The sequence below is a fragment of the Dipodomys spectabilis genome, unplaced genomic scaffold (assembly GCF_019054845.1).
Source record: "Dipodomys spectabilis isolate Male_0828 unplaced genomic scaffold, ASM1905484v1 ptg000067l, whole genome shotgun sequence".
Lineage (NCBI taxonomy): Eukaryota > Metazoa > Chordata > Mammalia > Rodentia > Heteromyidae > Dipodomys > Dipodomys spectabilis.
In genome coordinates, this window is record NW_024870744.1 from 5,150,229 (window position 1) to 5,163,067 (window position 12,839).

Genomic DNA, 12,839 nt, shown 5'->3' on the forward strand with positions numbered 1-12,839 from the left:
TCTGGAAACTGAGATTTAAGGATAGAGGTTCAAAACCAGTCCAGGCAGGAAAGTCCTTGAGACTCTTATTTCCAATTAACTACCAAAAAGCTGAAGTGAAGCTGTGGCTAAAGCGATAAAGCACTAGCCTTGAGCTAAAAAGCTCAGGGACAGCGTCCATGCCCTGAGTTCAAGCCTTCAGACCAGCTCACTCACATGCATGCGTGCGTGCATGAATGTGTGCGTGCACACACGCACACACATACACACCCCCTTCACACCTAAGTAATGTTAGTTCAATTACTAAATCTGAAATTTAAATATATCTTTTGGTGATTAATTAGAAATAAGTCTCAGACTTTCCTGCCCAGGCTGGCTTTAAACCTTGATCCTCAGAGCTCAGCCTCCTGAGTAGCTAGGATTTCAGGTGTGAGCCACCAGTGCCCAGTTCTATGAGACTCTTCTCTCTAACTAGTAAAAAGCTGCAAGTGGAGCTGTGGTTCAGGTGGTGGAGCTCCAGCTTTGAGCAAAAGCAAGAATGCAAGGCTTGGGGTTTAATTAAGCTCCAGTTCTGGCACATATAAAAATAATTCAACAAATTAACAATCTTCTGTAGGAGTAAATAATCACAGGAGTCTCAAGGTAATCCTTAGTTAACGAACTTAGACAAAGCAAAACCAAAAACCAGAAAACTGCATGAGAGCTACAGACTGGTGCAAAATATACCTCTAAAAGGTCACTGACTTCACTCATAAAATCAGTAACAGTCTTAACAGGAAAAGCAGACTTCACAGTGTATCTTTTTTGCACAACTCTTAACTCTAAAAAGATGTCTTACAAGATATTCAGATTTTGCAAAAGGAATTTTCTAAAGCCAGCGGAAGTGTTGCCTAGCAGTGATGCGCCTGGATCTAACTGGTTACAAGCAAGCAAGGGGGAAGCCCAAGACGGCTACCTACCCAATGGAGCCTTGTGTGGCACTGGCCCGGACACAGGTGACGATGATGCAGTCCTTCTGACGGCCCTGGAAAGCGTCCACAGTGTCCACTTCCGCCGAGCTATTTACAAAAGGGAAAACAGCTTGGAAAGAGAAAAAGGCAGTGGGCTCTGTGGCCCACCCCCTTCCCTGATAACCATTCATCTCCCGTGGCGACACACCTCCTTATCCAGCAGCTTCACAGAACTGGAACAATCCTGTGACTGGCCGCTATGCCCCAGCCCAACATTCCAAAGGCTCCCCTGCTGCGTGTCCTCTCGCAACATTCCACAAGATTCCACTCACAGCTGACGGACTGGGGGTCCTTTCCACTTTATTACCAATTACCAGTCTATTACCAATGCTCCTGCAAACACTGGCTAGCTTTTATGCGACCATTGAAAAATCCTTCTGGGTATATACTGAGGAGGGGAGCTGCTGAGCCATGCAGCATTTCTGTTAATTTCTTGAGCGATCATTGAACTGTATTCTACAGTGACTCACCAGTGTACATTCTCAGCAGCCCAGCTTCATCGTGGGCATCCTGGGGTTCTCACTCCCATCTCCCAAGTAACTAACTGTGCTGAGCACCTGTCTCACATGCTATCTGCTTCTGACAAATGTTAACTGCCAGTTCTGATCACCTAAGCTATGAGTCTTGACTTAGGCATATATGACTTACAAGCACTCTTGCTTACTGGCTGAAGGTAGCCTTCCTCTCCTGGGTGGGTTTTGTGCAGGGGCGAGGCTCAGCTGTGCAGGCAGGTGCCCTCATCCCTGGGCTGTGTAACCCCATTGTTTCCTACTCTTTTGATACTTGTTATATAGATCTGTTGAGGTCTCCACTCCACACTCCTCCTCGCGCCCTCCCCCCACCGACCCCAGGGCCATTTTTAATCTCCTCTGTATTTCTAAGAAACTTTTTTTTTCCTTCAGTTTTTGTGTTTTAGTTTTTTTTTTTTTTTTTTTTGGGTCCGGTTGTGGGGCCTGAACTCTGGGCCTGGGCACTGTCCCTCAGCTCTTCAGCTCAAGGCTAGTGCTCTACCACTTGAGCCACAGCGCCACTTCCGGCTTTTTTTTTCTTTGCTTATGTGGTGCTGAGGAATCGAACCCAGGGCCTCATGCATGCAAGGCAAGCGCTCTACCACTGAGCCACCTTCCCAGCTCCATGTGTTTTAGTTTTTTTCCCCCCTTTTTGGCTATTAGTCGCTTTTTTGTTGTTGCAAATTCTTTATTGTGATTAAGTGATTATATAATTTCTAAGAAACTTTTTTTCTTTTTTGTCAGTCGTGGGGCTTGAACTCCGGGTCTGAGCACTGTCCCTTAACTCTTCAGCTCAAAGCTAGCACTCTACCACTTGAGCCACAGCACCACTTTCGGTTTTCTGGTGTTTTATTGGAGGGCTTTGAACTGTGATCCTCAGATCTCAGCCTCCTGAGTAGCTAGGATTACAGGCATGAGTCACCAGCACCAGGCTAATTTCTAAGAAACTTTTAAACTAATAGATTTCCAATAATTTTTACATTTTATTTTTTGAGACTATCTTGTTAGGTAGTCTAGACAGGCTTTGAACTTGATATGCAGCTCAGGTGTCTTAAACTCAAATCCTTCTGCCTGAGCCTCTCAAGTGCTAACATTACAGATGAGCACCACCATTCACCATTCTACTCTCTAACACTGACTGAGTCACACTTTCAGCCCTCAATTTTTTGTGTGCTGGTTCTGGACTTCAATTCAGGGCCTGAGTGCTGTCCCTGAGCTTTTTTGTCGGTCATCCAGCTTGAACTCTGGGCCTGGGCCCTGTCCCTCAGCTCTTCAGCTTCAAGGCCAGTGCTCTACCACTTGAGCCAAAGCACCACTTCCAGTTTTCTGATGATTAGAGATAAGAGTGTCATGGACTGCTGGGTGCTGGTGGCTCACGCCTGTAATCTTAGCTACTCAGGAGGCTGAGATCTAAGGATCACACTCAAAGCCAGCCCGGGCAGGAAAGTCCGTAAGACTCATCTCCAATAAACCACCAGAAAACTGGAAGTGGCGCTGTGGCTCAAGTGGTAGAGTGCTCGCCTTGAGCTGAAGAACACAGTGACAGTGCCCAATCCCAGAGTTCAAGTCCCGCGACCGATTCCCCCCCCTCAAAAAAAAAAAAAAAAAAGAGTGTCATGGACTTGCCTGAGCCGGCTTTGAACTTTGTTCAACAGAGTTCAAACTCCTGAGTAGCCAAGATTATGGGCGTGAACCATCAGCACCTGGCCGCCAGCTCTGCTTTTTTGTTGGGTTATTTTGGAGATGGGAGTCTTTCTGCCAGAGCCAGCCTTGTACCACCATCTTCCCTCTCATCAGCCTCCTGAGAGCTAGGATTACAGGTGTGAGCCACTAGTTCTAAGCTCCAATAGTTAATCTTTACTTTTACTTTAGAGGCAAGACAAAAACACATTCTTATCTCTACACATAAGGACATAAAAGGATTAATTTATTCAAACAAAATGTGACTTCACTGGTTTCAATACAATGAGAATTCAGATTAACAAGCCATAAAACTAGCACAAGTCCTAGAGAGCCCAGTCAATAATCCACTGATAGGAATTCTGACTCCCAGGAGGCACTCTATCTACTGGGGCCAAAGCACCCAATACCTACCCAGCACGAGTCTAGGAAAGCCCAAGCCACAACCTCCTAGTGCTGTGCTATGTTCCAACCACCTGACACAAACCCAGACTACTTCCTAACATTTCCTTTCTTCTTTCCTGCTACACTGCCTTCAAATTCAACACAAACACTAGGAACATAGGTTAAAACACCTTACCCTTTCCTATCAAATTCTTTGTCTAAGTCCTTCTGAATCATCGTCTTCTGAGCCTTGTAATGGGTTATTATGCCAATGTTCCGAAAGGTAGTGTCTCTTCTTTTGTCTTTAATCAACTTCATTATTTCCATCACCAATTTTATTTCTTGAATATTTACGTAGGAGCTAAACAAGATGGAAAAAGAAAAGACAAATCAAAACAGCAGTCTAAATGCTAACTCATTCTATTTAGTATTGTTTCCCATTAACATAAAAGATTCATCTTAGCCGGGCACCAGTGACTCACACCTGTAATCCTAGCTACTCAGTAGGCTGAGATCTGAGGATCTCGGTTCAAAGGCAGCCCAGGCAGGAAAGTCCATGACTCCTAATAAACCACCAGAAAACCGGAAGTGGCACTGTGGCTCAAGTGGTAGAGCGCTAACCATGAGCTGAAGTGCTAAGGGACAGCTCTCAGGCCCAGAGTTCAAGCTCTACGACTGACAACAACAACAACAAAAAAGATTGATCTTTCAATTATCTTTCAAACATTATAATGACCATTATTCTCTACACATGAATACACAGAGGTGGGTGCGCAGTGAAACGTAAGAGTTATACAAAGACAGTGTGGCATTAACTGGAGGTTGGGGCCATTTTCTTGACCAGTTAAGACAGGGTTGGCAACAGGAAGAATGAGTCACCGCACACACATTAATAAGGATATGAATAATAAACAGGTAGTGTGCATTAAGGGCTTACTGTCTCACACTCACTGAGAAAGGACTTCCGCTACATTATCTTTGTTGATAAAAATGCCTATTGGCAGCCGGGTGCCAGTGGCTCACACTTATAATCCAGCTACTCAGGAGGCTGAGATCTGAGGATCCCAGTTCAAAGCCAGCACGGGCAGGAAAGTTTATCTCCAATAAACTACCAGAAAACCAGAAGTGGCGCTGTGGCTGAAGTGGAAAAGCACTAGTCTTGACTGAAGAGCTGAGGGACAGCACCCAGGCCCAGAGTTCAAGCCCCATGACTGACCAAAAACAAAAACAAAACAAAACAAAACAAAAAGCCTACTGGCCATGCTAACCATGTGCTATCCCACAGAGGGACCAGTCACACTCCATGGCCCCAGAGCTGAACATGGGCCTCATTTTCCCCTTTCAGCCCCATGCACACTCTGCAACTCCAACCCAGCCCTCATTCCCCAACCAGATCCAACCCCACCAACACCAACACACTGTGCCAGTGTCCTTGTCTGCCTTGCTCTAAGAGTCTTCATGAATACACTGAGCCAGTGTCCTTGTCTGCCTTGCTCTAAGAGTCTTCATGAATACACTGTGCCAGTGCTCTTGCTCTAAGAGTCTTCATGAATACACTGTGCCAGTGTCCTTGTCTGCCTTGCTCTAAGAGTCTTCATGAATACACTGAGCCAGTGCTCTTGTTCTAAGAGTCTTCAAGAACACACTGTGCCAGGGCTCTTGCTCTAAGAGTCTTCAGGAACACACTGTGCCAGGGCTCTTGCTCTAAAGATCTTCAGGAAACACTTGCCTAACCAACTTCTAGACTCAGCAACTAGAGACAACCCAGTGGCTGTCCAGCTCTTCCATCCCCAAAGTCACTTTCCCTGGTTGCTTCCTGGATGAGGCCTCTATGGTCAAGAATCCTTGTGACCTCTGGCTCCCACAATGCCCTTGGACTTCATTCTGTCTCTATTCCAGCAGGCTCCAAAGAGACCTTCAAGTTTCACACCCTGTGGTGTGGCCATCAGACAACAAACTCCTTTGCACTTGAACTTCTTCAATGAATGTACCCCTCCCACCACCTTACTCCATGGACACACTCTGACTCAGAGGCGGAGCATGTGTCCCATAGTTCATGAGAGAGGAATGTCTGTGCCTCCATGCCACCCCCTCACTGCACTCCTCTGACAGGTCTGTTACCTGGCAATACATGACTTCTTTTTTGTTTTGTTTTTCTTTTTTCTGGCTGTGGGGCTTGAACTCTGGGCCTGGGCACTGTCCCTGAGCTTGCTAGCTCTCTACCACTTGAGCCACAGCGCCACGTCCAGCCTTTTCTGTTTATGTGGTGCTGAGGAATTGAACCCAGGGCCCCATGCATGTAAGGCAAGCACTCTACCACTGAGCCACCTTCCCAGATCCCATGACTTCTTTTTGCTGACATTCACAGACAGCCTGACTCATAACTCAAAATCTTCAAAGTAGTCTCACATTGTCTCTTATGTCTTTCCCCATTCTTTCCTTAATTCAACTCTATCTCCACTCCTTCACCCAAGCCACCACCCTGGAAGGTCCCCCTCAAGAGACCGCGATCATCTTACAAGTCTGTACCACTCACTGCAGTCACCTTCTCAGTGTTAATGGGGCCCCCAGTTAGGGCACGGTGCCCCAGTTCACAGAAGAGGGAGGGAGAGAGCCAATAAGGGAAGTGAAAATAACTGTGTCTTGACACTGGGCAGAAAGATATGTAGGGGAATGCCTGATACAGAGCTACACATAAACAGTACTGATTGTTTAACACCCCTGGGGAGAAGGGGAGGAGCATACTCATTGTCCCGTCTTTCCGAACCATCTGCGACATCAAACACGAGGTAGGGCTGAAATGGCCAGTCTGAGGAGCATCGATTGGCTTCAGTGAGCCTATAAAAAAGCAGTCATCATTCAGAATGTATCTTGTGTATTTCATCCTCCCTAACCTTTCTTTGCTGTGCAGGAGAGCAGAGGGGCAAGGGAAAAGAAAGGGAGCAAGAGAGCCCTTTTATGGGTATGGACAGATTTTCTTTCTGTTCTAGTGCTAGAAAGTAATCTATACAATCAACGTAGAACAAAAAAATGATTTAAAAAAAAAGCAACCCATCGCATTTGGTATAATCAACATGATGACATAGAGAAAATTATTGTAATTTTGTGACTTTTTAAAAATGATAAGACTAATGAGCAGAGTAAAGGTGCTGTTTCTCCTATGGAGCAAACCCTACACACAAACCCACCTATTTGTTTTCAAGCTTTTGTTATAAATGTAATTGGAAGGGAAGAGACATATGTCTGGGTGCATCCGGTACTGAACAGTGAGCTGTACAACTGGCAGTCTGCCGATCTGGTTCTGCTCCACACTCTCCTCCAGCAGCTTGTAGAAGCGAGCCATCATCGACTGGTCATAGCCACACTCCTGTGCCTTCTGAGAGGAGAAAAGCACACTGGTGGTTAAAGCAATGCCAGTGCTGATGGGTTTGGCACATGATCAGCAATAGTCACAGACTCAGGGGAGGGGCCATTTTGGAGCCTGATCCTCACACCAGAAGCTGTGGCGACAAGCAGCCAAAAAAAGGGGGCAGGCTGCAAGGGGAAGGACAACAGCAAGGCTGTCTGTTGTGGGCTGATCGAGTCTTCCTAGGACACAGGTTCTCCAGTGTGGCCAGGCTCCTATGCTGTGCTCATACATCGAGCAAGAACTGCATCATTATTTTGAATTCTAGAGTCAAGGCCATTAACTACAACAAAACTGCACACATTTAATTCACAGGGAGCACAAATGCTTAGAAAAATGAACTTGGGAAGTGGGGCAGGGAGAGGGGGGAGATCTCGAAAAGGGATGTGAAGGGGAAACAAAGGAGGAGGCTACAATGCTTGATAAGAAATGTACTTATTATCTTGCCCATGTAATTGTAACCCCTCTATATGGTATTTTCACACTAAAAAAAAAAGAGAAAAAAAAGAACTTTTCTGTAGTAAGTTTGTGAGGCAACTATTCTGTATTTATGTAGATTGTTTTAGTAATAAATATATTTTATGAAATTTCAAAGCCATTACACTCTATTCCAATTGCCTCGAACAGCCATCGAGTCTTGATTCTGATATATATTTATTTCTAGGACATCATGTGTTTAGCAAGATGAATTATTTTTCTTGTTATTTTTAAATCATGTAAGGGACAGAGGTATTCTTTTGTACTTGGAATCATGTGCCCCCAAATCATAATCCTTTACTGTATGTTCCTCAATTTATGCATCTTTCCATGTGAATCAAGAGGGTAGGGCTCTCTTCCTGGTCTTTTTTCTTTTTGTTTCGGTATTTGACTTACAATCCTCCTGCAGGAAGCTCAGCGTGCTTGCACTGTGCCCTGTGGGCTCTGACCTCCGACGACTACGCCTTCACTGCCCGGCACACTCAGAAGCAGCACACCACTAACAAAAGGACTTTGGAGAGACTTCCTGGTTTTCTTTTTTCTTGAGACAGTGTCGACAGGTGAGCTCAGCTGGCCTCAAACTTGCGGGTTTTCCTGCCTAACCCCCCTGAGGTGCCATGCTTAATTTGCACTAGTTAAACACAAACATTGTTTCTCTTTTCTCAGTCATCTCCTCCTCTTCCTTCCAAATAAGAGAGGACATTTTAAGGCTGAATAAAACCAGCCTCTTCCAACTCACCATGGAAATGACAGTGGGTGGGAGCTGCTTGGGGTCTCCCACTAGGATGAGCTTGTTGCAGCGGTGGATGAGGGGAGTAAGAGTCTCGACCTCACAGGACTGCCCAGCCTTGGTAAGACAGAAAGTAAAGAAGGGGCAAGAGCGTCATCCCTGCTACTTGTGCACCCACATAGTTAATCCCATTTGTCTCCCACACCACCTATCAACAAGAACTTTTTTTTTTTTTGCCAGTCCTGGGGCTTGAACTCAGGGCTAGTGCTCTACTCGTTGAGCCACAGTGCCACTTATGACCTTTTCTGAGTAGTTTATTGGAGATAAGAATCTCACAGACTTTCCTGTTTGGGCTGGCTTTGAACTGTGATCCTCAGATCTCAGCCTCCTGAGTAGCTAGGATTACAGCTGGGATTACAGCTAGGATTACACTGGTGGCTTAGTAGCTACAGGGACCTTCTCCTTACTGCCCCGTTCCCCCTCCCCCCACCTCCACTTAAAAACAAACCATCTAAACACAAATTTAAAAAAACTTAGCATGTATTTTATATTCAGCCTTGGAACTAGCTACAAATTAGAAGGCTACAGGGCATGCTAGGTCTGTGTTCTATGTTCAGATGGCTTGAGCTGAGAGCACATTTAGCATTTTAGACACAGTATTATGTGAGCAAGGTCTCCCTGCATTTCCATCTTGCTTCCTGGTTCCTTGATAGGCCTCTTCAAGCACAAGACACAGGTTTCTCTTTAATGACATTTCCTTCAGTCATTTCCACTTATTAATTCTGGTAAAAAAAAAAAACTTTTAAAGGGGGAAGCATTAGGGTTTGAACTCAGGGCTTTGAGCTGGCTGGGAAAACATTCTAAGACTTTTCGCTGACATTTAGCCTGGGCTGGCATGGGACCATGACCTTCCCAATTTCTACCATCTGAGTAACTGAAATTACAGACTGAATCGCCATGCCTGGCTTAAATTTAACTGAGACACAACTGCAAAATCTAATATGACTATTAGATTTTGGATCTCCTGGACCCCAGTTCTCTTGTCTTCTGACTTTTCATTCTGGCCAACAGTAGATACTCAATAAATGTCTGTTCAGTGAATGGACTAGTAAAAAAGGATGTCAGTGGCAATACTGTGGCCAAAGCCATCTGAATTTCTATTACAATACTAGTACTAGAAAATTAATGGCAGGCCAGGAGCCTCATATTTCAACATGAAAGACTTCAGATGTAACAGATTGAAAAGCAAACTATTTTAGGGACTGGGGACATGTCTCAAAGCAGTAGAGAGCAAATCCAGAAAGCTCAAGGTTTTGAGTATAACCCTAGCATTGCCAAGAAAAAAAGCCACCAAAAAAAAACCTTAAAATGAACAAAAACCCCAACCCATCACAAAACAAATCCCACCTATGTTACTAATATCTTGGCAGCCAGGACTCATCTAAGGCTGCGAGGCTGCGTCTCCCATTACCAGTCGGGGTGTTTAGCCCACTGCCACTAACCTCGTCTACAATGACACAGCTGAAGGCTTGCCCCCCTTGCCCGCGGAAAGCTGACTCAAGCAGCAAACCCCCGCTGGTGCTCAGCGTGCAGCAGATGACATGCGACTCCAAGATGATGTTGTTCTGTGTTTTCTGGGGGCGTCCCTGAACCTAAAAGACACACAGGTTACACAGTTCACTCCTGTACCATTCCCTACCTCTGTCAAACCACTGTTAACAACAACATACCCACCACGTATTATGAATGTGACAGAGAAATACTTGGCAGAAGTTGGGGAAACATCAAGTCTACAAGCTAGCAGAAACATTCAAGATGACCAGAAATTACCACCCCTACCCCCTGCTCCCGCACCCCCCAAAAAGTAATAATAATAATAACATGCTTTGCAACCTAAGCTGGGAATGCGAGGTAAGTGTAACTTAAATTATTCACGACTGGGCTCCAGTGGCTCATGCCTATAATCCTAGCTACTCAGGAGGCTGAAATCTGAGGATAACCATTCAAAGCCAGCCCAGGCACAGTAAAGTCCATGAGACTCTTATCTCTAATTAACCACCAGAAAACTGGAAGTGGTGTTGTGGCTCAAGTGGTAGAGCACTCGTCTTGAGCTAAAGAGCTCAGGGACAGCGCCTAGGCCCAGAGTTAAAGCCCCATGACTGACAACACACACACACACACACACACACACACACACACACACAAGGCCCAGAGTTAAAGCCCCATGACTGACAAAACACACACACACACACACACCAGGTCCAGAGTTAAAGCCCCATGACTAACACACACACACCAGGTCCAGAGTTAAAGCCCCATGACTGACAACACACACACACACACACACACACACACACACACACACACACACACACACACACACACACACACACACACACACACACACACACACACACACACACACACACACACACACACACACACACACACACACACACACACACACACACCCCAAAACAATTATTCAGGGTCCTGATTTGAACAAAGTAGATTACAATCCTTACAGCCCAATTGATAGGCAAGTATCAGAATAAAGAGAAATTAAATTTTACTGAGTTGTGACACAATTATCTGAGTAAAAGTAAAAAGAACTAAGCCTATATAGTATATGTACTTGAAAATACATATTCTCCTGTTTTATAAAAGCATCAATAAAAATGCCTACAAGCCTGGAGAATGAATATTCTACTTCCCCAGTAAGAAAAACCACCCAGTCAGCTGGTAATAAGGGAATGCACTAAGATGAAGAGAAGGAGAAGGCCTCCTCACTGATGTCGCTCTAATAAGGTGCTATTCTCAGCAGAGACTCTGCCACCTCTCACCCCTGAGCCTCAGGACCCAGGCACTCTGAAGCAGTAGTGGGCTTTGAGGCCTGAGTGTGAGCTTTAGGAGGAAGGTGGCCTCTGTGCTCAGCCATCTAGTGAGTAGTCTACAAACACGGTTGATCAGTCCACACAACGTGTGTGATGTGCAGTAAAGACCACACACCACCAACAATGAACTCATCCTCAAGAGTGCAAAGATCCATTTAGGCTCAGGTTCTAATTTTAATACAAAGCTTTCAGATAATTATTAGTTTAAACAAACTGTTAAGGGAAATATTCATTAAATTCAACTGCATTTATCTCAGATGGAGAGCATGACTAACATCATCATTTGCCATCACCCGGACCTCTTGAATCTGCTTAATTTGATTAGGGTCCAGTCTAAGCTGTATTTACTCTTATCTATTTTCACATCCAAAAATACTGGGGAAAACTACAGAGCTGGCTTTCTGTATCTAGTGGGTTCCACATCTGTGAAGTTAAACAACCACAGACCGAAAATATTTGGAGAAAAGTCTCTATGAAATATATGTGGGCTGGTTTGGTCATTATTCTCTAAACAATAGGTGTAGCAGTGATCTAGACAGCATCTGTATCACATCATGTATGATCAGGACAAGAACTCTGGAGATGATTTACAGTACACAGGTGTTATCACAGGTACAGGCAAAGCATCTTTGCATTCTTTTTTTTTTCTTTTTTCTTATGTGGTGCTGAGGAATCGAACCCAGGGCCTCAGGCATGCAAGGCAAGCACTCTACCACTGAGCCACCTTCTCAGCCCAAGCATCTTTGCATTCTGCTGTATGGCAAGGAGAGGGAAAAGTCCTGGAACCAACCTCTGGAGACACCGGGGAATAACTGTACATGTTACAGGATTCAAAGACACACACAAAGAGTATGCCTTAAACCAAGAACTGCTCAAAATGAAGCTGTTCTTTTTCTATGTGGTGCCAGGTTCTGAACTCAGAGGCTCATGCTACCTAGCTAGACTGGTGCTCTACTACTTGAGCCATGACCCAGCCCATTTTGCTTTAGCCAGCTTCTAGATAGCACCTTGTGCTCTTGCATGGACCACCTTGAAATATAATTCCCCTATCTACAGCCTTCCACACAGCTGGGATGATAGGCATGCATCACCATGACCAGCTTATTGAGATGGAATCTTGCTACTTTTTTGCCTGGACTGGCCTTAAAGTTCAAACTTTCTGATATCCAAGTATCTGGATTACAGACATGAACCACCACACCTGGCACACTAACTTTCTGATGCCAAGTCCTAACCATCTAGAGCACTGGACAGACCAGACAGTTGCCATACTCTTTCCGAAAACCACACCTGTGACCTTCCTTTTCCAATAGGGAGAAACACTCATAAACCTACTTCCATGGATCATTTATCTGATCGTAATGGTCACTATTTTGCAGCAGGAAAGAAAAAGAAGCAAAGAAGGATTTTTCTTTTTTTTCTTTTTTTCTTTTTGGGTCTGGTCGTGGGGCCTGAACTCTGGGCCTCAGCGCTGTCCCTCGGCTCTTGAGCTCAAGGCTAGCACTCTACCACTTGAGCCACAGCGCCACTTCCAGCTTTTTTCTTTTTGCTTATGTGGTGCTGAGGAATCGAACCCAGGGCCTCAGGCATGCAAGGCAAGTGCTCTACCACTGAGCTACCTTCCCATCCCCAAAGAAGGATTTTTCATAGTTATGCAGACCCAAGAGGAAAATCACCTCCTAAAAGAAATCTTTCAGATGCTAGCCTGCCTATTGAGCCCTCATACCACAAAACCCTTGTACCACAAAACTAAGCTTAGATGGTGAGAGG

General features: G+C 45.1%; 1 protein-coding gene across 4 annotated transcripts in view; it reads right to left on the reverse strand.

Moving 5' to 3' along the window:
* Nucleotides 1-12,839, reverse strand: part of Setx (senataxin) — a 70,285-nt gene that overhangs the window by 6,118 nt on the left and 51,328 nt on the right. For 3 of the 4 annotated variants that reach the window (XM_042680965.1, XM_042680966.1, XM_042680964.1), the window contains exons 19-24: nt 9,678-9,827; nt 8,185-8,292; nt 6,751-6,938; nt 6,308-6,400; nt 3,759-3,923; nt 939-1,037 (exon numbers count right to left, since the gene is read on the reverse strand). In XM_042680965.1, coding sequence (XP_042536899.1) covers nt 939-1,037; nt 3,759-3,923; nt 6,308-6,400; nt 6,751-6,938; nt 8,185-8,292; nt 9,678-9,827 — 803 coding nt within the window. Of the gene's footprint in view, nt 1-938; nt 1,038-3,192; nt 3,307-3,758; nt 3,924-6,307; nt 6,401-6,750; nt 6,939-8,184; nt 8,293-9,677; nt 9,828-12,839 lie in introns of those variants that run through there. The other variant, XM_042680967.1, reaches the window with a different exon arrangement.